This window comes from Schistosoma mansoni, assembly GCF_000237925.1.
Source record: "Schistosoma mansoni, WGS project CABG00000000 data, chromosome 3 unplaced supercontig 0083, strain Puerto Rico, whole genome shotgun sequence".
In the NCBI taxonomy this organism is placed as follows: domain Eukaryota; kingdom Metazoa; phylum Platyhelminthes; class Trematoda; order Strigeidida; family Schistosomatidae; genus Schistosoma; species Schistosoma mansoni.
This window is the reverse complement of record NW_017386008.1, coordinates 775289-801901: the sequence shown is the minus strand read 5'-3', so window position 1 is coordinate 801901 and position 26613 is coordinate 775289. Positions and strand designations below refer to the sequence as shown.

At 37.1% G+C, this 26613-nt stretch overlaps 2 protein-coding genes across 2 annotated transcripts; both read left to right on the top strand.

The window, feature by feature from the left end:
- Positions 1-1311: 1311 nt before the first annotated feature.
- Smp_138780 (histone deacetylase,putative) lies at positions 1312-11832 on the top strand (the record flags this gene model as incomplete). Its single annotated transcript, XM_018791341.1, has 4 exons — positions 1312-1493; positions 5296-5422; positions 9039-9104; positions 11692-11832. The coding sequence occupies 4 exons, from the start codon at positions 1312-1314 to the stop codon at positions 11830-11832; spliced, it is 516 nt and encodes a 171-aa protein (XP_018645480.1).
- A 3384-nt stretch (positions 11833-15216) lies between these two features.
- Smp_177250 (histone deacetylase, putative) lies at positions 15217-26376 on the top strand (the record flags this gene model as incomplete). Its single annotated transcript, XM_018791340.1, has 6 exons — positions 15217-15300; positions 15984-16090; positions 19343-19459; positions 22937-23185; positions 25570-25627; positions 26023-26376. 6 exons carry the CDS (start codon positions 15217-15219, stop codon positions 26374-26376), a joined length of 969 nt encoding a protein of 322 aa, XP_018645479.1.
- Between the last annotated feature and the right edge of the window lie 237 nt (positions 26377-26613).

Below are 26613 nucleotides of genomic sequence, written 5' to 3'. Positions count from 1 at the left end.
TATTTGACCGCAGATGCCTTAGAAATATTGCTCGCATCTGCTGGGATAACCGGGTAAGTAATAGTGAAGTTAGACGCAGGGTATTAGGGAATGATGGTAAATCAGTTGATGAGGTGATGAATCTTCATCGACTGAGATGGTTGGGCCATGTGTTACGTATGCCTGAATACCGATTACCACGACGCGCAATGCTGACTAGTATAGGGGATGGTTGGAAGAGAGTTAGGGGCGGCCAAACCAAAACATGGCATCAGTGCTTGAAGTCACTAACTTCTAGTCTGAGCCATGTTGTCAGATGCAAACCACTTGGTTGGGGTCCACGTGACTATCGCAACCAATGGTCGGAGACTCTGGTTGACATGGCTCCGAATCGATCAAAATGGAGTAGGTGTATACACTCTTTATCTTCCGTTAAACCTTGAGATTAAAATTGTTTCATAACTGTTTTCCTTCCTATACTATATCCTTACATACAACATTTCTTTTATATATTACCACCACTAAATTAACTATTTCTATGAATCCGGTGTTCATCTTGTTGTGCTAACGAGGTATGACAACTTGGACCGATTCAAAAATGTGCCTGGTCTTACGTTGTAGCTGACTGACTGACTGAAATACTGGGGTATAGGTACATCCAACTAACGTATTTCAAATAGGAGTTATTCAGAGCATTAGATTTCACTACTAGCTACAAATCATTTGTTTTTTTAAAAAAAACAACCTGTGGTATGATGTGTATATCAGAGTAATCCGTACAAGATTTTCCCTATATGAAAAAAAGGATTGATCACAAATTCATTCCGGGATATCAGCAAGGAGATACCTAAAACATTTACTAATTATGGATAATGCGATGGCGTTTGAAGCGAAAGTTACTGTGTTCGAGTCCCAGAGTGAACATCAACTCTGAGATGCAGGTACATCCAGCTGACCAGTGTCAAGCAGAACGAAACGCGCTACAAACTGGATTACACTACTAGCCACTAACCATCTTTACTTACAATGCTTATGAATTAAAGCTATATCGAGGCAATACACACAGGATTCACTTATGCCAATTAGAGACTGACTAGTTGCAGTCCAAACACATCAATGGGAAGATTCAAAGAAAACAATACTAAATGATTTAATGTTGATTATATTTTTATCATTCTGTTTTCTTTCAATCTTCTTTCATTTTATACCATACAGTATACTTGGCTTTGTGCAACTTTAGCAGCTGGAAGTGTAAAACATTTAACTGAATTAGTAGTCACCAATCAATTATCGAATGGTTTAGCATTAATACGTCCACCAGGTCATCATGCTATGCGTTCAGAAGCATGCGGTTATTGTATATTTAATAATATTGCTATTACAGCTGCTAGTTTACTTCAATCAAAGAAATCAATAACCAAACATAATTTTACATATTTACAACGTATATTAATTATTGATTGGGATGTACATCATGGACAAGGGACACAATATGCTTTTTATGATGATAATCGGTTGGTTACTAATTATTATATTGATTACTATATATTTATATTTGTATTTTTATTAGAAGGGATTTTGTGGAGATTTCAGTATTTTCGTAGTTGAAATCATAAGTCAATTGAAGCTAGACCACCAGGGAAAAACCTGGAAGTATTGGAAGACTGTTTCGTCTCTTCAGAAGTGCGCATCCACGACCTCGACTCGTGAGATTCGAACCCAGGACTTACCAGTCTCGCGCCAGAGCACTTAACCGATAGATCACTAAGCCGACCGGCATCCGATGGTGTTTATGTCTAACTCCAACTAATCCATGAAGTTGAGTAACCGTTCCCTAATTGTCTTCAGTGAGTTCCTATCTCCCAACAGACGTGGTTTGAATTCCACTGGTCAGTACTTCTCACTAGAACTCCTGGATTTACCTTTCGAAGTCAGCCACTAGTGAGCACATGATCATTATGAAAAGGGATTTGGTGAAGATTTAGTATTTTCATAGTTGAAAGCGTGAGTCAATTGAAGGTAGACCATCAGGGAAAACCTGGAAGCACTGGACGGTCGTTTCGTCCTATTGTGGGACTCCTCAGTGGCAGTGCGCATCCACGACCTCTCCTCGCGAGATTTGAACCCATATTTTTACCTGATCAGTTAACTGGTCACAAAAATTGTTCATATAGTTACCTAACAAATTATGTTTATGAATTTGTCATTGTATGTAATATCCCGTTGTTAGCATTTATGATTGGAATTTGATCAGTATCCGTTATTGAGCAAAGATGGATAGGGCTTAGCAGTGGAAACCAGGATGAGCGTTTCGTCTTATTTCGGACTGGTCAGCTGGATGTACCTGCATCATAGAGTTGATGTTCATTCTGGGACACGAACCCAGGAGGTTTGCTTCAAACGCCATCGCGGTATCCACTTAGCTACTGAGTCCGTTAGGATTTGTGTATCCTGGGTATTAAATTGCGTTAAACGATTGTTGGCAATTGAATCCAAGATTCGCTTTTGATCTTATTTGAGAGTTGTTAGATGGATATATACCTACATTTCGGTGTTGATGCCCACATTGAGAAGTAGATTGCAGTGGATATTAATTTAAACACCAACACCATTGTTCATCATTTTAGACTAGAACAAAACTGTGATTATGAGGATCTAATTAAAAAAACACATCATATATCTTATTTGGAATATTTGATTTATGTAGGAAATTTGAAAACATTATAACCCGTTTCTAGGTGCTAAGCTTTATGAAACAGATAGGTCATCCTAAATGATGATAGTTTTCAACGAATACGGTACTTGTCAAGACTGACAATTTATTTCACAATGTGGGAAAGATTGACAGATTCGGAGTATTAAAGGGAATTGATTTCTCAAAGTTGAAATCATGAGTCGATTGAAGCTAGACCACCATGGAAGACCTGGAAGCACTGGATGGCTGTTTCGTCCTATTATGGGACTCCTCAGCAGTACGCACCCACGATCCCGCACTCGCGAGATTCGAACCCAGGTTCTACCAGTCTCGCGGCGGAGCCCTTAACAGATAGACCACTGAACCGGCATTCAGAGGTGTTAATGTCTAACTTCAATTGATTTCATTGTCTTATTGGAGGTTATTTGAGGTGCGAGTTGTAAATTGTTAGGTGTATTGGCTTATGGATGTCCTTGAATGTTTCTTGTGATTTCACTGATAATATGCTTTATGACATCTGAAACGATAGTGGATTCACTCACGGGTATGTTGTATTTGATGGATGAACCACCGCTGAATGACGTTTTGAATGGGTTTCTACTTGAAATGACACATCTCTCCTATAGATCTATCTAGTAGAAGTGTATGCTTAACACTATAGAAAGAAATGATAGCGTATATGATTTGTGGTAGTGAAATTAAAATATGATTGATCACTGGGATTGGACAAGCAGGCACTTAACTTATCGATTACTAAATATGTGATTTCCTTTCCTCTCATTGATTTCTACTTCGGACTCACTGAGTATAACGGCTCTTGTCTGTGTTGAATAAAGTATCGTCTAGTGTTAATCTAGTTCTCTATTCTGGATAGTGAATCTTGGATCTGACATAACACAACAAGTCTCATTACTGTATTAAGATATCATCGTACTATACCTAAGAAAGGAAAAATGGTTTAAACCATCCGTTATATCAGTAAGATTGCTGGAAAATTAGGTATAATTCTATGTAGTCATCATAAAAAGGACAGTGGAAAAATACATCTAGTATTGTTTGTTTGAATCTTCCCATCGATGTGTTAGGACTGCAACTGGTCAGTCTTTTATTGGTATATGTGCATACTGTGTGTATTGCCTCGATATAACCTTAATTCACAAGCATTCTAAGCAAAGATGGATAGTAGCTAGCAGTGGAATCCAGTTTGACGCGCGTTTCGTCCTATTTGGGACTCGTTAGCTGAATGTACCTGCATCTCACCCCATCGCACAAGCAGGTGGCTATCAGGACTCAGTGGTCGAGTGGATAACGCGACGGCGTTTAAAGCGAAAGGTGTTGGGTTCGAGTCCCTGAGTGAACATCAATTCTGAGTTGCCACTATCCATCTTTGCTTACCAGTGGAAAAACAGTTTTCGCTTCTTACGACAATAACTATGTATCGCTGTTATGCTATAGACCAGGACTTCTTAATAGTGTTTTTGAAAAATTTATTCAGAGATGACATTCCGTGATGGTTACATTCTATTTCAAATGAACTGGGGTTGGAAATATGGATTATTTGATACTGACCCAGAAATCCAAATACAGACTGTTTGACAAGAAATATGATTTTCCCTCATAGGGGCGTGATTATGTAGTGCTAGTGAAGAGCTAAAGGGCGGAGACGTGGAGAACTACGAAAGCCATCATCCAGAAGACACAGGTGTTTATTAACAGTTGTCTACTCAAAATACTTCGGATCTGATGGCCAGACACTATCAGCAACATGTTACTGTGAGAGACAACAAACCAGATTCCAGTGAAGGAAGAAATCAGGAAGAAGCTCTGGAAGTTGATAGGACACACTTTGAGGAAATCATCCAATCGCATCACAAGACAATCCCTCACATGGAATCCTGAAGGCCAAAGGAGAAGAGGAAGACCAAAGAACACATTACACCGAGAAATGGAGAGAGACATGAGAAGAATGAACAAAATATAGGTAGAACTAGAAAGGAAGTCACAGGACAGAGTGGGTTGGAGAAAGCTGGTCGGCGGCTTATGCTCCATTGGGAGTAACAGGCGTAAGTAGGTAAGTAAGTGAAGAGCTAAGATTAAGGTGAAATATTTACTCAATGTTACTTAGTTGACATAGACTGATGACTTAAAAACTTTCACCATCATTGAACCAATCTTTATAATATTTCATAATTTTGATAAGAAAACATATCACTATAGGAGATTCTTGGGGACTATTGAATTTTCATGGATTATGCCATATATCGATCTCGGTTGAACAGCTATTGAAAACTAGGAAGTATTTGATAGGCGTTTCGTCTCAGCATGGAAGTTCTCAACAGTGCACATAGACGACCCTACAAGGTATTAAACCCAAAATCTTCGATCTCACTCTCGAGCTCTCTGCCTGTTCAATGGTCCAGAGGTTTAGCACTCAAACGCAAAACTGAAGGTTCAGAGCTCAATCCCCTGTAGGATCGTAGATGTTCACTGTTGAGAACTCCTAGACTGGAACGAAACACCTATCCAGTGCTTTCTAGTTCCCAGTCGTTGCTTAACTAAAATCAATATTTGATATAATCAATAAAAAATCCCATTGATCCATTTTGATTCTTTTTTTTTAGTGTTCTTTACATTTCTATTCATCGTTATGAGAAAGCAAAATTTTGGCCAAATTTACGTGAAGCAAATTATGATTTTATTGGTGAAAATTTAGGCAAAGGTTATAATGTTAATATACCATTGGAAGAGGTAATTTTAAGTTTTGTGTTTTAGATTTTTGAACTGAGATTATTCATAATTCTATCAATGTTTACTAAATTATATCATATCTAACACTTACCATTCATTCAATAATTATCAGAAGGGGTTTTGTGGAGATTTCAGTATTTTCATAGTTGAAAGCGTGAGTCAATTGAATCTAGATCACTATGGAAAACCTGGAAGCACTGGACAACCGTTTCGTCCTATTCTGGGACTCCTCGACAGTGCCCATCCACGATCCCGCACTTCGTGGATCAGTTGAAGTTAGACATTAACACCGTTGAATGCCGGCAGGCTCAGTGATCTATCGGTTAAAGGGCTCTGGCTTGAGACTGGTAGGTCCTGGGTTCGAATCTCTCAAGTGCAGGATTCATTCAGTAGTTCAATGATGTATGTGAGAATTTTCTTTTCACTAGAGTCTTCGTTTTGAACTCTTACTTTTGTTATATTTATGTTTCCCATCAGGGATATCAAACTACATTATACTGATATATTCATAGAACTTAGTTGATACGTCTTAGGTTTGAATACAGCAGGGCGGGATCGTGGATGCGCGCTGCCACTGAGGAGTCCCACAATAGGACGAAACGGCCATCCAGTGCTTCCAGGTTTTTCATGGTGGTCTAGCTTCAATTGACTCATGATTTCAACTATGAAAATACTGAAATCTCCACAAAAACCTCTACAGATCATTTTAGACTATTGAAGTGAAAACGTTTGGATAAAATCACACTTTATTCATACACTAAACAAACGAGCAATAGTTGGAAGTGTTAGAAGGCTCAGAATGCTTGTGAATTAAGGTAATATCGAAGCAATACGCACAGTATGTACATATGCCAATAAGAGACTGATCAATTGCAGTCCTAAACATCAATGGGAAGATTCAAACAAACAATACTAATCCTATTCGAGATTGATCAGCTGGATGTACTGCATCGCAGAGTTGATGTTCACTCTGGGACTTGAACCCAATACCGTTCACCTCAAATACCATTGGGTTATCCACTCAGCTACTGAGTCTTCATAGCCACTTGCTTGTGCAATGGGGTGAAGTTTGAATTCACTTAGTATTGTTCGTTTGAATCTTCCCATTGATGTTTAGGACTACAACTGGTCAGTCTCTTATTGGCATATATGCATATTGTGCGTATTGTCTCGATATAGTCTTAATTCACAAGCATTCTAAGCAAAGATAGATAGTGGTTAGCAATGGAATCCAGTTTGACGCGCGTTTCGTCCTATTTGGGACTCATCAGCTGGATGTACCTACATCTCAGAGTTGATGTTCACTCTGCCACTTGAACTCAGTGCTGTTTACTTCAAATACCATTGGGTTATTCACTTAACAACTGAGTTCATCTATGCTCATAATCCTTGTGGATTAAAGCAATATCAAGTCAATACACTCAGTATACACTTATACCAATAAGTGATTGATCACTTACAGTCCTACACATCAATGGGAAGATTTAAGTAAACAATACCAAATGAATTTATGTCCATTTGATAGATATTAAGAACAGAATGTATGTACAAAGGTTAAGTTTGAATTTATGATTACCTATAGCTTCTGATGTGCATAAGTTTTCCATTTTTGATTGATTATATGAAGTAACAAATTTGGATTCATGGGGTGTCAGAGCATAATTTTAACTGTCAAAAATACAATCAGACAGAGTGTTGTCTTTCGAATCTGTGGACACGGGATAAATCACAGCATGTACTATATACTAGAGAACAATATTTAGTCTTATTAAACAAATGTATAGGTATGGAGTTGAGATCATTAGTCAATTGAAGCTAGACCACCATGGAAAGCCTGGAAACACTGGATGGCCGTTTCGTCCTATTATGGGACTCCTCAGTGACAGTGTGCATCCACGATCCCGCCTCGCGAGATTCGAACCCAGGACCTACCAGTCTCGCTCCAGAGCACTTGACCGATAGACCACTGAGCCGGCATCCAACGGTGTTAATGACTAACTTCAACCAAGGTGGGATCGTGGATTCGCACTGCTGAGGAGTGCCACACTAGGACGAAACGGCCGTCCAGTGCTTCCAGGTTTTCTACGGTGGTCTAGCTTCAATTGACTCATGATTTCAACTATATATATAAATATATAGGTAATTAAAAAAGATGGATCATTCGTAATATCTCGAAAATAAGAAAATTCTTCAAAAACTAACAACATTTCAAGGTCCAAAGTATATTACTTACTTACGCCTGTTACCCCTTATGTAGGAGCATAGGCTACCTACCAGCATTCTCCATCCAACCTTTCCAGTTGTTTACATTTGCTATTCATCCTTTTCATATCTGGTTTCATTTTCCGACGTAGTATGTTCTTCATCCTTTATTTTTTTCTCATTTAAAAGTTTAATCTTTCTTACTGGTTGTTTGAATCTTCCCATTGATGTTCAGGACTGCAATTGATCAGTCTTTTATTGGGTTATGTTCATCCTGTACGGATTATTTCGATATGGCCTTAAGTCACAAGCATTATAAGCAGAAATGAATGCTGGCAAGCGGTCGAATCGATGAAGCACGTTTTGTCCTATTTGGGACCTGCATCCCAGAGTTGATGTTTATTCCAAGACTCAAACCCAGTACCGGTATCTTTAAACACCAACGTGTTGCCCACTTAGCTACTGAACCCTGATAACCACTAGCTTGTGCCATGGAGTGAAGTTTTAATTCATTCATAGGACAAAAACTTACGTCCTGGATTTCATTGCTAACCATCATACATCTCTACTTATACTGAATATTTAGTAGATAGTATAGTGTCACATATAAAAATGCAAACAGAAATTATGGATTCAGTAAGTTTTGGGTCAATCACATGTGCCAACCAATAAAAATCAATTAACCACAGTGAAATACTACGAATTGCAAGATATAAGAAATCCATATATTATATAGTTCAACTATTCATCAATGCTCATCAATAACTCTATTTTTAATTGTATACAGTTAGTTTTGGGATTATTTACATGTTTTAAGCTGTTTATTTCACTAATTAACCCGCAAATGCCCTGGTACCGCCGAGAGTGGGGATGACCCGCCCTCTCTGTCGAAATGCTCTCACATGGCAACGAGTATAAAGCCTCTGTAAGGGAAGTCCTTCTCTCACTGCCTTCTCGTTGCACTACTGTTGTTTACGAAATTGAGAGGAAGAAAAGCGAATGTCCGACACTTTAACCGGGTTGGTGGACATGGAAAGTTCACCTAGAGGAGTTGGAAAATCCTGTTTCCAAACCTATAGTGAACATGGTCTCCAGTATCCTAAAGGAACAAATGGCGTATGAATAAATCGTTGGTCACCGGCTACCATGGGACTGCATCTCCTGACGATGCTCCACTGCCTTGTGGATCAGATCTTTAGGGTCGAAGGCTCGGGTTGTGGTCCCCTAAGTAAACCAACTGGTTCGGTCTGGGCACTCGGGTAGTATCCAAGCCTTTACACAAATCAAATGAGATTTGTGTGGCGCATATATATCTGGTGTCATTTTATACCAATATTTATGTGTTCAAATAAATAAATAATTCACTACTTATAAGTATATTAACTTGTATTTTGTTTAACTGTTATATTTACAGACAGGTATGACGGATTCCGACTATCTTGCTATATTTTATCGTCTAATTATGCCTATTGCTACAGAGGTAAATTATCAACATTAGCAATATTATTTTTAACAAATTTTAACATGAATAAATGTGTATATATGTGTATGAGCTTAGGTAATTAAACGTATTTGAAGCCTTAAAAGTAAATTTTAAACAAACAATACTAAGTGAATTCAAACTTCACCCCATCGCACAAGCAAGTGGCTATCAGGACTCAGTGGCCGAGTGGATAACGCGATGGCGTTTGAGGCGAGGGTACTGGGTTCGAGTCCCAGAGTGAACATCAACTCTGAGATGCAGGTACATCCAGCTGACGAGTCCCAAATAGGACGAAACGCGCGTCCTGGATTCCACTGCTAGCCACTATCCATCTCTGCTTACCATGCTTGTGAATTAAGGTATATCGAGGCAATACGCACAGTATGCACATATGCCAATTAGAGACTGACCAGTTGCAGTCCTAAACACATCGATGGGAAGATCCAAACAAACAATACTAAGTAAATTTTAAATAGTTGATAACCTTTAGCATAAAATATTATGTACTCACTAGTGACTGACTTCGTAAGGTAATTCCTGGAGTTCTAGTGAGAAGTCATGACCAGTGAAGCTAATATGGTGGACCCGGGTTTCGTGCTACTTGGCACTCGTCAGCAAGGTGTACCTGTAACATTGAGGGAACTGGTGCTCTCTGACGGATTCGATCCCGTGTCACTCAGCTTCACAGTCAGAGACGTTACCACTGAGCTATTCGGGCCGCGACCGACCTCCCGTTGGACTGAGATGTAATCACGATTGATTGATCACTGGGTGATGATCAATGTCATGCGTGTCAAGTTCTTCTTAGTTGATATCCATGTCCAGGTAGAGACAGGCATCTAACTCAATACAATGTAAATTGGTCGAGCAATTTCATGGATTGGTTGAAGTTAGACAATAACACCGTTGGATGGCGGCTCAGTGGTCTATCAGTTATGTGCTCTGGCGCGAGACTGGTAGGTCCTGGGTTCGGATCTCGAGAGGCGGGATCGTGGATGTGCGCTGCCACTGAGGTGCCCCACAATAGGATGAAACGGACGTCCAGTGCTTCCAGGTTTTCCATGGTGGTCTAGCTTCAAATGAATCATGATTTCAACTATGTAAAATTATCAAAATCTCAACAACCCCCCCCCCCTTCTATTTGAATATTACAAATGATAAAAAGCCCTGTTCCGAATTTTAAAAACAGTAAGATATCTGGGGAAGAATTACGAACTTAAGTCGTCTCCAAGGTGAACTGGAAGCATAATTGGAGACTTAGTCTAAAATAAATGATTTAATCAATTAAGTTACATTTTTTCTGTTTGGATAAGTCATTATTTTCGGATATTGAGTAGTTTGCGGAAATAAACAGATAATTTAGGTATCGGATTTTCGTTAGATGCCATTCATCTACAAAGAAATATCTGGAATTTTTTGTCGAGGACAGATGATACCTTGGAAGAAAACAGAACCTATGTGACCGATTACAGAGCTAGTTTGGCCCTCATTAACAAACTACCTCCAACCAGATATTAGAAAGCATAGTTCATGCAATGTAAAATCATTCACACTACTGGTGACATTCGATTTTGAAGGGATAATTCAATAAATATTAAAAACCAAACAAATATGGATAATCAGTATTGATGTCTCATATCTATGCAAAGTTAGTCATGGCCCAAAATACCTTAGTTTTACCATCACAACTGTATGATACGACAATAAAACCATTGAGGGGATAAGTTTACAATTACTTCCTACTGGTAACTGTAAAATGAAATGAAATTTAGGTCAAGATTTTTTTTATCCCTTTTCATCAACTACCTAACATAGTTTCCAGTTTTGAGATGGTGGAGAAGATTTTTAGCTGATGATGTCGTTCAGAAAGACGATGAAAGCTCCATGACCAAATCATCCAGCTCAAAGAACAAAAGCCCATCAAAATAGATTCCAGTTTCTTTTCAATTGAAAATGACTGATTTTTCATGACACTAACTTCAAGATATGCAAAACAATCGCAAGGCTTTTACTATCACTTAGGTGGTGAATAGTTAAAATGTAAAGATTTCTTTAAAGTGAACTGAATTAAAGACAATTTATGTGTCTGATTTTAAAATAGTTGCATCGTTTATATTAACAGCATTATCACCTTGAAATATTTATCATAAACATTGATACTACTTTAAATATAATAAGTAGATCAAGTTGTATGAAAAAATAAATGAAGGTTGAGATGGTGGTTGGAGGTAGTCAACAAGAAACCTTAGGCTCAGGTTTCCTGCTACTTGGCACTCGTCAGCAAGGTGTACCTGTAATCTTGAGGGAACTGATGTTCCCTGACGGATATGGTCCTGTGTCACCCAACTTCACAGTGTGTGTGCGGAATGTCGAGTCACTTAGTCTAGTGGCCACATTGCAACTTGGTCGATAGGATTCAATCTGAACTAAGAATGACCTGACATACACATGACATTGATCACCATCCAGTGATCAATCAATTGTAAATAAATGACAGTCAATATTTCCTTACAGATGATTATATCCTTGTTAATCTAATCGAGAGTAGAGTAATTTCCTTTTTTTCTAATTTCAAAAATTACAGTTTAATCCTCAGCTGATACTTATTTCTTGTGGGTTCGACGCAGCCATTGGTTGTCCAGAGGTAAGTGCTAAATTAATGAATAACATATATGGTTACGATCAAAATATATTTCTTTCTAGTTTTCTCTTAGTTATTGACTAACTATATGTTTAAATCAAAATAAAGTTCATCAGACTCCAAAATAAGATTTCCAGATCTTACGGTTAAAATCCTATGATTCTTATTTCTAACTTCAGTCGATATTAATCATAGCATGAAAATAACATTAGTGTATAATTGCTGAATTCCAAAGTCAAACCATTTCCATCGCGATCAATCTAAATGATCTATAATCACCACTTATGACCGTATACGAAAGACTTTACTTTCTAACTGAGTAATTCATTTTCACCGCATCCTTGGATGGGGTAGCCATTTCTCAGGCTCCCTCTCCGGAATCGAAAGTTATCCAGAGTCATCACAGAATATAAAAGGCACAGCCAAAGCCCCACCTGCTTGATTCTGTTCTAATGCACCCGTCGCCTTGCCGATAAGGGATTCAAGGCATGCATTAGCTCTAGAATTACTACAGTTATCAAAATAACGTTCAAGAACTATGGAACCTGTGGTATCTGAAGCGTTACGAATTCACTACACAGCGAAAGAAAAAATACATGTCACCAGAGACCGAAAGCGAGCTATTCTAACGCAACCCAGACCAAGAACATTTTATCGCATTTGTGAAATTTTCATTTATCGGACCAAGATCATTTTTATCGCATTAGTGAAATTTTCATTTTTCCGACTTTGCAGACACTGACTGACTGAGTTAGGGGTAGTATCCCTATATAACATGGCGAGTAAGAGCAGGTGTAAATAGTGAAATCACTTCCCAACAAATTGATAGGGCAGACATTTGAAGATCCGTCGCCGACACAAGAGTGTGGTGTCGGAATAGTAATACAAGACCACCAAGATCATTTTTATCACATTTGTGAAATTTTCATTTTTCCGACTTTGCAGACACTGACTGACTGAGTTAGGGGTAGTATCCCTATATAACATGGCGAGTAAGAGCAGGTGTAAATAGTGAAATCACTTCCCAACAAATTGATAGGGCAGACATTTGAAGATCCGTCGCCGACACAAGAGTGTGGTGTCGGAATAGTAATACAAGACCACCAAGATCATTTTTATCGCATTTGTGAAATTTTCATTTTTCCGACTTTGCAGACACTGACTGACTGAGTTAGGGGTAGTATCCCTATATAACATGGCGAGTAAGAGCAGGTGTAAATAGTGAAATCACTTCCCAACAAATTGATAGGGCAGACATTTGAAGATCCGTCGCCGACACAAGAGTGTGGTGTCGGAATAGTAATACAAGACCACCAAGATCATTTTTATCGCATTTGTGAAATTTTCATTTTTCCGACTTTGCAGACACTGACTGACTGAGTTAGGGGTAGTATCCCTATATAACATGGCGAGTAAGAGCAGGTGTAAATAGTGAAATCACTTCCCAACAAATTGATAGGGCAGACATTTGAAGATCCGTCGCCGACACAAGAGTGTGGTGTCGGAATAGTAATACAAGACCACCAAGATCATTTTTATCGCATTTGTGAAATTTTTCATTTTTCCGACTTTGCAGACACTGACTGACTGAGTTAGGGGTAGTATCCCTATATAACATGGCGAGTAAGAGCAGGTGTAAATAGTGAAATCACTTCCCAACAAATTGATAGGGCAGACATTTGAAGATCCGTCGCCGACACAAGAGTGTGGTGTCGGAATAGTAATACAAGACCACCAAGATCATTTTTATCGCATTTGTGAAATTTTCATTTTTCCGACTTTGCAGACACTGACTGACTGAGTTAGGGGTAGTATCCCTATATAACATGGCGAGTAAGAGCAGGTGTAAATAGTGAAATCACTTCCCAACAAATTGATAGGGCAGACATTTGAAGATCCGTCACCGACACAAGAGTGTGGTGTCGGAATAGTAATACAAGACCACCAAGATCATTTTTATCGCATTTGTGAAAGTATCCCTATATAACATGGCGAGTAAGAGCAGGTGTAAATAGTGGTAGTATCCCTATATAACATGGCGAGTAAGAGCAGGTGTAAATAGTGAAATCACTTCCCAACAAATTGATAGGGCAGACATTTGAAGATCCGTCGCCGACACAAGAGTGTGGTGTCGGAATAGTAATACAAGACCACCAAGATCATTTTTATCGCATTTGTGAAATTTTCCCTATATAACATGGCGAGTAAGAGCAGGTGTAAATAGTGAAATCACTTACCCAGCTCATTTTTATCACTTTCGTAAGACAAAATTCTATAGAAAATGCGAAGTCAACGAATTTCGTGAACTCAGTTTCCCGCATAACTACCTTCCTTTATCGGTAGTGTTATCATTGAATTGTGTGAGGTTTTTGTTGCTGCTCGTCTGCTCAAACTGAACCATTTATTTTTCTCAGTGAACTACTCCGCATTTTTTTGATCGAAACGTCTCATCTAAAATGCAGTGGAGAAACGTCAGGATATGCAGTCTATTAAATGAATATTTTTATGAAGGATAGAATGCTTTAGAATGTAATGGCAGCCTTTTTTAAGAGGAAAAATACTCATCAGTAACATTAAACCACCTTATACACTTATACTTCATGACTACTTTCGCCGAAGGTTTCCGATTTTTACCTTATTCAGTAGTGCATGCCTCATTCCCTGGTTTATTCAAAGAATAAAAAAATAAGACAATCAAAAGTAAGAAGTATGATGTTTTTGTTCGAGTCTTCTAATATTTAGCATCACAATAATTTGCTAAACTTTTATAATGTTACTGTGGTATATACTAGTGATGTCGACAAATATAAGTAGTATGTATCACCAATCGAAAGTGAAATAACTGGAAGCAGAAAGTTAAGATGATTGAAGGAAAGAGAATGAGAACAGAGAATGATTGCTGTGGAAATGAACGAACAATAAAGTTTGAGACAATATATTGACATTCGATTATCCCCACTTGTGTTCTCATTCTTTTCGAGTAAATCTGTGACGGAGAAGTTCATCGAAATATTTGTACAGTTCAAAAATAGGTGAACCAAAATGTTTGAATAGACGATGTTATCGTTTCAATAAGCTATCTAATCCTTATTTGAAAGATTTAAAAACTCCTTTGTCTTGATGGATAGTGTCTAGAAGTGGAATCCAGGACTCATCTCTCGTCCTATTTGAGGCTCGTCAGCTGGATGTACCTGCATATCATAGTTGATGCTTAATCCAGGATTCCAACCCGGTACTGTTCACTTCAAACGCCATCTGGTTATCCACTAAGCTACTGAGTCTTGATAACCACTTGCTTGTGCAATGGGGTAAAGTTTGAATTCACTTAGTATTATTTGTTTGAATCTTCCCATTGATGTTTAAGACTTCAACTGGTCAGTCTCTTATTGGCATATGTGCATATTGTGCGTATGAAATGAATTAAACAACCATCATTTTTATAAACCATTTCTGTTTTTATAGGGTAGAATGTGGTTAACTCCAATGGTATTTGGTCATTTTGTACACAAATTAAAATCTTTAGCTGGAGGCAAAGTTGTTGTCATACTTGAAGTACGTTGTGAATATTTTTTTCATTTAAAAAAATGAGCGCCTCATGATTTTTTGATAAATTTTCATGCAATACTTGACTATATTCCCTCGTGCTGTGATGTGGTCTACTTATATCCATATAAGTAGTATATAGTGATGGTTAGACACAGAATGTATTTTGGCAGAAGACCGAGAAGGAAAGAACTGAAATGAATCACAATTGGTACGAAAATGCATGAATAATGAAATCAGAGAAGATGGACTGATATTTACAGAAGGAACAGTGAAGATTGAGACAAATGATTGTTATTTGGCAAACTAACTGTTTACTGTAGGGTTATCAGAATTTAGTGAGATAGTCTGTAATGTTGTGTTTAAATACATTCGATTGCCCCCAACTAGTGTTTTGTTCACTACATTTGGTGTCGTTGCCAACCAGGAGAAGGAAGGGTGCTGTTCTACAGACGCCGTTGTGGGTTTGGAGTTGAGGTGCTAGTTTGGGGCAGTCTAGTGCGGAGGGGTGACGTCGAGTCGTCCAATCTAATTGACAATAAAAGGAAGGGGTTCACTAAAACTACAACGTTACAAAATGATCACTTTCGATACATCATTATCAAACATACTTGTTCATTAATGATTACATTGATAATGTTATTAACTGATAACAATAATATCTTCACCATTCTTTTTTTCTTTATTTGTAGGGTGGATATTTTGTTGACAGTTTAGCTGAAGGGATTGTTCATGTTTTAAAAGCATTACTTGATGATCCATTATCACCTATTCGATTAATTCAACCACCATGTTCAAGGTTAATTTATATAGTTACGATTATTTCTTTTCAATATTGTTAATTATAACAATTCGATTGATTTACATAGTGTTGTTTAATTGTATCTTCTCACTGGTATTTAGGACTGCAATCGATCAATCTCTTGTTGGCATATATGCATCCTATGCGGACTGCCTCGATATTGTCTGAAGTCACAAGCATTATAAGCAAAGATGGATAGTGCCACAAGCAAGTGGATATCAGGATTCAGCAGCTAGGTGGATAACGTAATGGCGTTTGAAGCGAAAGAAACTGGGTTCGAGTCCCAAAGTGAACATTAACTCAGATGCAGGAAACGCGCTTTCTGGATTTCACTGCTAGCCATTATCCATCTTTGCTTATAATACTTGTGAGTTAAGGTAATATTCAGGCAATCCGTCCAGGATACACATATGCTCATTAGAGACTGATCAATTGTAGTACAAAACATCAATGGGAAGATTCAAGTGAACAATACCAAGTGGAATAATGTAAAAGAAACTTTTAATATTCTCTGATATTTCATTACTTATTAAGATTTTACTAAACAATTTAGATTTCAAATGTTTTCTCTTTTATTTTCTTAATTCACTGATTAATAATTTTAAAGATCTAATATTTGGAATGAGAAAGATTCATCTGTGAAATTCTAAAATGATTTCAAGTTACTACTCACAAAATATTAGTAGTATTTTCTAATCTTATGTAAATTATTTAGAACTTAAATGACAATCATGTACATTTGAACATGGAACAATTCAATTTTTTTGTTATCTTGAAAGAATACGGTAACTATAACATTCGTAAAACATTGTATCTTAGTGAAATCCATTCATTTTCAAACAACCAGAAGACTATTACTTTCGTATGTATGAAAGTTGATAGAGATTTTTGATTCTGGAAATTGACTTTGATGTTGGTTTGTTCTCTGAGCTTGGTGGTTTGGTCGTGGAGCTCCACGACCCACCCACCTGAGCTACAAATCTTCTCCACCATCTGGAAATTGACTTTGATCAGGATACTTTCAGATGGTGGAGAAGATTTATAGTTCAGGTGAGTAATTTTGATGTAGGTTTGTTCTCTGAGCTTCGGATAGAAGTTTGTGCTGATGATGTCGTTCAAAAGGAAGATGAAAGCTCCACGACCAAACTATCCAGCTCAGAGAACAAATCTACATCAAAATCGGAATATTTTCACTTGATTTAAATAATTTTATCTCAAATGCATCAAATTCATTATCCTGAATTAAAATCTTTAGAAGTATGCCTAGAAATTTAATAGTTGAACTTGTGGGTCAATTGAAGTTAGACCACCATGAAATACCTAAGAAATAGTGACCAGTGGAGTTCAACTGGGTCTGTTGTGAAATAGTAACTCACTGATGACAATGGTGGACGATGACGCAATTTCGTGAATTGGTTGAAGTTAGATGGATTACGGTCGGCTCTGCGTTTTGGAGATTAAGAGTTCACGCGCGAGACTGATAGGTTCTGGATTGGAAAGCCCACAAGCGGGATCGTGGATGCTCACTACGGAGGAGTCCTATGCTTGGACGAAACGGCCGTCTAGTGCTTCCAAGTTTTTCATGATGGTTTAGCTTTAATTGATTCGTGAACCCAACTATTAAATTACTATGATATCCACAAAATCAATTTCTGATTATATCTAGGAATGTCTAGACATTTTGATTATATTTCATATGAATTATTAATTCTACTTCAATATCCATTATGGTCGGAACTCTTTAAATGTGTTCCACTGTAGAAAACAGTGTTTCTATCATTTCATGCATTTTTTTGTCTGTTGGGATTACATTTTATTTATTTAAACACATAAATATTGGTACAAGGAAGCACCAGATATATATGCGCCACACAAAAAAGTGTTATTCCATTTAAATGTGTGAGGTCTATGATACTGCCTGGGTGCCCAAAACGAAGCAGATGGTTTTATTAGGGGGGGGCACACTCGAAGCCTTTGACCTAAAGGTCTGATCCACAAGGCAGTGAAGCATCGTGAAGAGATGCGATCCCATGGTAGCCAGTGACCAACGATTGATTCTTATGCCAATTGTTCCTTCAGGATACTGGAGCCCATGTGAACCATTGGTTTGGAATCAGGGTTTTTCAACTCCCCTAGATGGACTTTCCGTGCTCACCGGTGTGGTTAAAGCGCCGGATATTCGCTTTTCGTCCTCTCAATTCCGTAAACAACACCCGTGTTGCGAGAAGGCAGTGAGTAGGACATCTCTGTCAGAGGCTATAAACGCGTGGCCATGTGAGAGTATTTGGAGAGGGAGAGCGGACTCTCCCCATTCTTGGCTGTACCAGGGCATTTGGAGGCGTTGGAATTATAAGTTACCTATAATATATATACGCTACTGAATTTCAGGATCCTTAGTAATTTCCATTCGTTTAATCTCATAAATGGTCAGTCGGGTCACGTGAAGCATGGTAAACACTTCTTTCACAGTAACAATCAATACTACGGACCGCAGGCCTCTTAGATCATCGCTTGTCTGAAGATTGTAGATTTGGTTGTCGATAGATGTCAGGCTAAATAAAATCTGCATTTGGCGCTTATTAAAAACCTCTTCTTACATTGTGTTACATACATCAAATCATGTAAACCATTTACCGAGTTATAAATTGATCGATACAGTTTGGCTATGACTACGGTCAAGATCAAATACGACAATATTTAATACTCAATCTATGAGACTTGAAAGCCTATCTTATGCTTCTGAAACAAGAGATAATCTTAAATTACCTCATGTTAGTAAGAGTAATTTAACTTAAGGCTAAATGTAGTCTTTAGAACTGTAGATGGCGTCGAGTCTCGTTTGACTATGATCACCACTACAATAACCTTACGCGCCCAAAAACGACTTGGTTCCTTTGATAACTTGCAAACCAGAAGACTGTAACTAGTTCAGATAGAGTATATTTATTGACAATATCGTGGTATCGAAAGATTACCGAGACGTGTCAACGAGTACAGGCAATAAGGATAGAGCGTAAAAAAATTCGAACCAAACAGGGCGGACAACCGAACGAAAATTGACTTTGATACAGTTAAACAATCACGAGTACGATAAAACAATCACTGGTACAATTGGTTATAATAATAACTGTTTCCATTATTCCAATCGTATTCTCGTCGAGAAATGCAGGTCACTACAGAACCATCAACTATCAATAGTGTTATATAATGTGATTCGTTTATTTATCTCTCTTATTTTTTTCTATTTAGTGTTAAAGATACTATTGAATCATGTATAACTGTACTGTCTCCGTATTGGAAAAGTCTTTTAAATAGTTCTCAACCTATTTCAACTGAGAGTTTGGAACATTTACCAACAATAACCTGGTAAGTATGAATTTTAGAATGTCATTTTTCATTCAAAGTATTATACTACTATTTTAAAATCAGTAGTAACTCTGAAATAAGTAATTTTGCATTTGTATCTAATGTAGTTGGATAGGTGAGACTATAATTTATGAACAACCTTTGAGCGAAACTAAAATGATATTCAGAGTGTCCATCTTCTTATTAGAGCTAAATTGCAATTAGGAACCTGTGAAAGGAATTAGAATTTTGATTAACAGTTGATGGTTAGAGTTTGAAACTAGATTTATGGGCTTTCATCAAAAACTGACATCAGCTATAATGCCGAATTAGTATTTAGCCAAATGAGCAGATTAATCTTGCGCCAAAATCTAAGACCTGCTATCTTAAATTTGATTGGCTCGTCCATATGTTATAGTCTCGCTGATGGATTAAGCATTGCGTTTTCTGAACCTACTTACTTACTTACGCCTGTTACTCCCAATGGAGAATAGGCCACCGACCAGCATTCTCCAACCCACTCTGTCCTGGGCCTTCCTTTCTAGTTCTATCCAGTTTTTGTTCATTCTTCTCATATCTGTCTCCATTTCTCGGCGTACTGTGTTCTTCGACATTTTTACTTTCATTTTGAACTTCAGGATTCCATGTGCGGACTTGTCTTGTAAAGCAGTTCGGTGCTTTCCGCAATGTGTTTCCTATCCACTTCTAGCGCTTTTCCTGATTTCTTCCTCCACTAGAATCTGGTTTGTTGTTTCCTACAGTAGTTAGTTACTGATAATATCTGGCCAACGGATCCGAAGTATCTTGCATAGACAACTGTTAATAAACATTTGTATCTTCTGGATGATGGCTTTCGTAGTTTCCCAGTAGAAAACCAACTCGCTAAAAAAAACGCGTTTTCTAAACGGTGTGGTAATATTGCGGAGTTTTCATTACCTTTTTAGAAAACATTCTCAGTGACTATTTCAAACACAAGAAGTCATTTTATAGTGTCAATGAAATATTTCATACCTTAGTTTTCGTTGGTGATTCTGTTAATGATTTGATAAGGAAACTTCAATAATGCTGTGGAATATAAACTTGATATATAGATCCATCTGTAGTCGATGGATACATTAAAATGAATCAGATATATCATTGAAGTAGATTTTCTTCCCTGTAAGAAGTGGATGAAACAAGAATCAGAAAACATGTGAAATTATTCATAGTACCGTGAAATTTAACTGATATTCATTTCGATTTCACAGACTATAGAATGTATTTGTTGCTTAGGGTGAGGATTTTAAAAATGTTATGTCTTTTCATTTGATTGTGAAGATTTCACTTCCATTCTGAACATAATCATCAGCATATGATTTAAAAGGATAGAAATCTATCTAAAGTTTATACTATTGATATTGCCTAGCCTACTTACTTACTTACTTACTTACGCCTGTTACCCCTCGTGGAGGAGCATAGGCCGCTCATCAGCATTCTCCATCCAATTCTGTCCTGGGAAATCGTTTCCAGTTCCTTCCAGTTTTATTTATTCGTTTCATATCAGCTTCTATCTTCCGACGTAATGTGTTCTTTGGCCTTTCTCTTTTCCGCTTTCCTTCAGGATTCCAAGTTAGGGCTTGCCTCATAATGCAGTTTGGTGATTTCCTTAATGTATGTCCGATCCATTTCCAACATCTTTTCCTAATTTCCTCGTCAGCTGGAAGCTGGTTTGTCCTCTCCCATAAAACGCTGTTGGTGATAGTATCCGACCAGTGAATGTTGAGTATTTTGCGTAGACAACTGTTTATAAATACTTGTACTTACTTAACTGATATTGCCTAGACAAACAATAAAATCTCTACAACTCGTAGTGTCGTGATTCGTTAATCGTTCAACTTGATTAACCGTTATAATACAAATCTTAACGGTGCATAAAATCTGAAAGCAAAGAGAAACGGCAGCTACAGTTTATTAACAAACGACACGCATTGGAGATGGTGGGTAAGCCAACTCACTTTTACCGAGCATTAATCAATATTTATATTCAAATAAGAATAAATGACAGACATGTGATGAATAGGATAATAAGTGTACATACATATACGATCATATAAAACATAGTCAGGGTTTATAAGTGAATAATTGACAGGGTCAGAACATGACTCATGATGGATAGGTGAATTGGCTTGTCCAGAAGCTAGAATAAGGGTATATCGGCTTAACATATTAACTAAAACTACAAACTGTCCAGCTCAGAGAAGATAACATCTTCAAAAAATAATCTTGTAATTGAAACACTTCAATATTCGTTATCGAAGAAGAAGAAAAAGAAGAATTGAGACCATTCAATGAAGGAAATTTTCTTTTCAACGATGTCATCATTTACTCAAGGTGTACAGTTGTATTTATATGAGGACAATTACATCATATCATGTATCAAAGAAAGTTACTTAATAATCAAGAATTGAAGAGAGACAATAGGATGAAATCAAATATGAGTAGGATAATTGTCTGTTATAAAGAACCATCATTTAAATGATTGCATATAACTCAAACTACTGATTATTTATAAGTAGTGTTATATGAAAATGAACAATTAAGAAACAGGTGAGATTAGAAAGTGAATAAACAGATTTAAAGGAAGAGTCTTCTATGATTGTTTGCTAAGATTAAAGTGTTTTGATTATACTATTCCTTCAAAACAATCTGCCGATCTGTCAAATATTCCTTAGATCAGAAGGGGTTTTGTGAAGAATTTTAGTATTTTCATAATTGAAATCATGTGTCAATTGAAGCTAGACCACCATGGAAAACCTGGAAGCACTGGACGGCCGTTTCGTCCTATTATGGGACTCCTCAGCAGTTCGGACCCACGATTCAATTCAAGTATGTTTATTGGTTGGAAGTAGTAAACTTACTTCTCTGAAGCAAGATATGTTTGTTGATAGCTTCCAAGAAAGATATATCACAATTTTATGATGGGACTGATACTCCCTCGGTTCCGCTGTTGATATAATGCTATGATAAATCTATCTATAATTTAATCATAAGAAATAGCCTTCTGTGAGAGAGGACAAACCAGCTTCCAGCTGAAGAGAAAATTAGGAAAAGATGTTGGAAGTGGATCGGACATTAAAGAAATCACCAATTTGTATTACAAGGTAAGTCCTAACTTGGAATCCTGAAGGGAAGAGGAAAAGAGAAAGGCCAAAGAACATATTACGTCAGGAAATAGAAGCAGATATGAAAAGGATGAATGTTAACTGGAAGGAACTGGAAGGGATTTCCCAGGACAGAATTGGATGGAGAATGCTGATGAGCGGCCTATGCTCCTCCACGAGGGGTGATGGACGTAAGTAAGTAATCTCCATTCATCACAAAACCAACATTAATTGTTTTCATACTTAAGTTCTTTTCCCTAACTTCCCTTCATATATGATAACTTTCAACTAGATATTTATATTTCATCAATAAACTATTTTGTTTCAATGCACTTTCCTTTCTTTCTTGAAAATATAGGCCACTAGTTAAGGTGATAACATGGCCTGAAACTAATCCTCAATTACCTAGAATACTAACAAATTATATTCAATACTTATTAAATAATCACTTTCCAGCACCATTATCAAGATCGAATGAACTTATTCAACCGATGACTTTGATTTTAATGTCAACATCACAGTTATCAAAGCTATTTGATTTACAATATGGGTCGACTAATGTTAATGGAAGAAGAAAAAGAAAGCAACAGAAATTTTCACCAGAAAGGTTAGTTTGTATCAAAAAGTACTGTACTGTATTTCTGTTCTTAGTTATCTTTTAATTTCCAGTTGACTAGTCTTCCCTGTCTCCCACATTGTCCGAACGTTTCATGTACCTATAAAGAATGTTGCTCTGGTTGTTAGAAGGTGCATCGGTCTCGTCACTTCCGAAAAATTTCGGCTTTCATCCTAAGGCGTCATAATTATTTCTTCAACTCTCAGGGCAGAGTTTAAATGGTTTGAATTATTTTTTTCTGGTTAGCGTTTTTTTAGCGAGTTAGTTTTTCTACGGGATGGGGTTGCTAACCCCATGCCCAACCCTCATCCTTTACCCTGGCTTGGGACCGGCAGTAACTCTAAAAGAGCTACCCTCAAAAATCAGAAAATCATGCTGGGCTGAAGATTAATATTATCGGGATGCAACATTTTGTGGTAGCGCAATATTAGGAATTAGTTTGGATTGAAAATCCAAACTGTTGTATGACAACTCAGTTGTCCAGATGATATGTGCTCGTCACATGACTTGAATGTCCTGCTTTCGATCTATAGCTCGGTCATTTATATGAGCTGATAAGAAATCCCATAATCAGACGAAACATCTCTCTAGTGCTTTCTAACCTTCAATGATTGTTTGACCAAAGCCAGTCTGTGATTTAAAGCATAAATTGGATAATCACCACAAGACTCTGTTCTTAATCCCTACTGATTGCTTTCCATAGAGCTATAATGTCATCTCCAGTTTAAGTAGTTCAAAAATGTTGTGTATCACACTCAGCACTGAATTTTAGATCATTAGGCTTCACAGAAAGTACATTAATTTCAGAAAAGTAAGTCAATTCTTGACAGTCATTAGTAATCTGTAGAGTGAGGCAGATAATGTATGATACTATGGGTAATATCATGGAATTTTATTATTAAAGGCTATGAATAGTCTATCATAAGAAACTACAATATATTAAATCCACCGAAAAATCGGATTTTGACTCAATAATCTAATGTATTCTGATCAATCTAAATTTTTTAAGTTCAATCATGAGTATAGCTGTGGAACTGTCTGATGTCTTCTCTGTTCTTACTGAAACGTATTTCATCCCATCAATAAAGCTAATTTTCCACAAGAAATTGAATGATATTCACTAGTGTGTGTTTGAAATAAGAGACATAACTAGCTCCTAGAATCCTTGGTACAATCAAAGAAGAAGTTAGTCTAATTTATACCTCAAAATGTTCATATACTGCAGGGAGTTTACGGTTTCTCTTAAAGAGATCTCACTCACTAACTTTATGTGATAGATGTGATTTTACAAATATGAAAAGGAAAAGGAGACCTCCATGACTTAAATCGGGCTGATAGACATATACAACCTACATGAAGGATTCGAAAAATTGTGATTTGAAACGAATAGTGCAAATGAGCTCCAACATACCAGCGAAACTGATAATGTACTATGGTCATCAATTATCTCAGGTTTCTATCTAACATTGCTTCATTATCTTATAGATTAGATCATGATTTCAAAGTCTGATGGGTGGTGGTGGTGGTGGGGAAAGAATGTCTCCTGAGGAAGATAACTATCTAAAGTTAGGTATCTAGACAAGATATAAGATTTTATATAGATAATGTTAATCTCATAAATAGTTCACTGTGTTCATCATTGATGAACAGATGCAGATGTGAGGGCGAGGATCGGAAAAGCAAGAGCAGCATATTTACAATTGAAGAACATCTGGAACTCAAAACAATTGTCAACCAACACCAAGATCAGAATTTTCAATACAAATGTCAAGACAGTTCTACTGTATGAAGCGGAGACGTGGAGAACTACGAAAGCCATCATCCAGAAGATACAAGTGTTTATTAACAGTTGTCTATGCAAAATACTTCGGATCCGATGGCCAGACACTATCAGCAACAAGTTACTGTGGGAGACAACAAACCAGATTCCACCCAGTGGAGGAAGAAATCAGGAAGAAGCGCTGGAAGTGGATTGGACACACATAGAGGAAATCACTCAATTGCATCACAAGACAATCCCTCACATGGAATCCTGAAGGCCGAAGGAGAAGAGGAAGACCAAAGAACACATTACTCCGAGAATTAGAGACAGACATGAGAAGAATGAACAAAAAGTGGATAGAACTAGAAAGGAAGGTCCAGGACAGAGTAGGTTGGAGAAAGCTGGTCGGCGGCCTATTCTCCATCGAGAGTAACAGACGTAAGTAAGTAAGTAAGTAAGTAAGTAAGTAAGTAAGTAAGTAAGCAAGCAAGCAAGTAAGTAAGTAAGTAAGTAACAAACAACCTAATCATCAAACTTAATGTAATTGGATATCTTAACTTCAAATATCTATTATCTTGTATAATCCACTACCCTCTCTATCCATTTGTTTTAGTTTAATACCTAAACTAAATGATCAATTTCATATACATTTCTATAATCAATCCAGTTCAGTAAGTGAATATTCCAATAGTTATATACCTTTTATGTATATATTTTGCTGTTATAAGTATGATTTTCATAGTTCAAAGTATGAGTCAATTAAAGCTTGACCACCATGGAAAACCTGGAAGCATTGGACGGCTGTTTCGTCCTATTGTGGGACTCCTCAGCACTGCGCATCCACGATCTCGCCTTACGAGATTCGAACTCAGGACCTACCAGTCTCCACAAAACTCCTTCTGATAATAATAAGTATCATTGTATCATATCAGGCATTGATTAAAACTGAAAACATGAACCATCTAGCTGGAGCTCAGTAGTTGAACTGGTTATCATCATCATCATCATCATCATTATCATCATCATCATCATCACCGTCATAATTAATTTCATTTTTCTTCCCTAGGAAACAACCACACATAACATCGACCCAATTGATCAATTATGTTTTACACCAAGAATGATTTCACCTTCAATTGGATATGAATGGTTCATTCAACATCAACAAACCAAATGTAATTGTCCAAGTTTTGCAATCAATTTAAAAGGTCAAATGGTTAAAAATATCAAAGATTCTAAGAAGAAGTATGAACAGGGGAATTCATTGAAAACATTTCAAACTACTATTATTCATGCATTAAGTTTAATTTTAATGGGACAGGTAAGTTTATTTTTTTGGTATGAAGAATGTTTACTGTACTGTAATTTTAGGCTTGAGAATTGTCAAGTACCCTTTCCGACACTGAGGGAAAATCAGTAGGGTTTCACTTCAGAGATCATTAGTAAATACCTATAAATTTGATATTCATCAAAACCATAATCACGTATCCTCACACTGTTGTGGAGAGCTACCAGAACAAGGAAAATATAACAAGATGAATAACATCATGATTAATCATTTAAAAGTCCAAGAACTCAGTGATCAAAAAGATGTCAGTAATGAGATAGAGAATAATCAGAAGGGGTTTTGTGGAGATTTTAGTATTTTTCGTAGCTG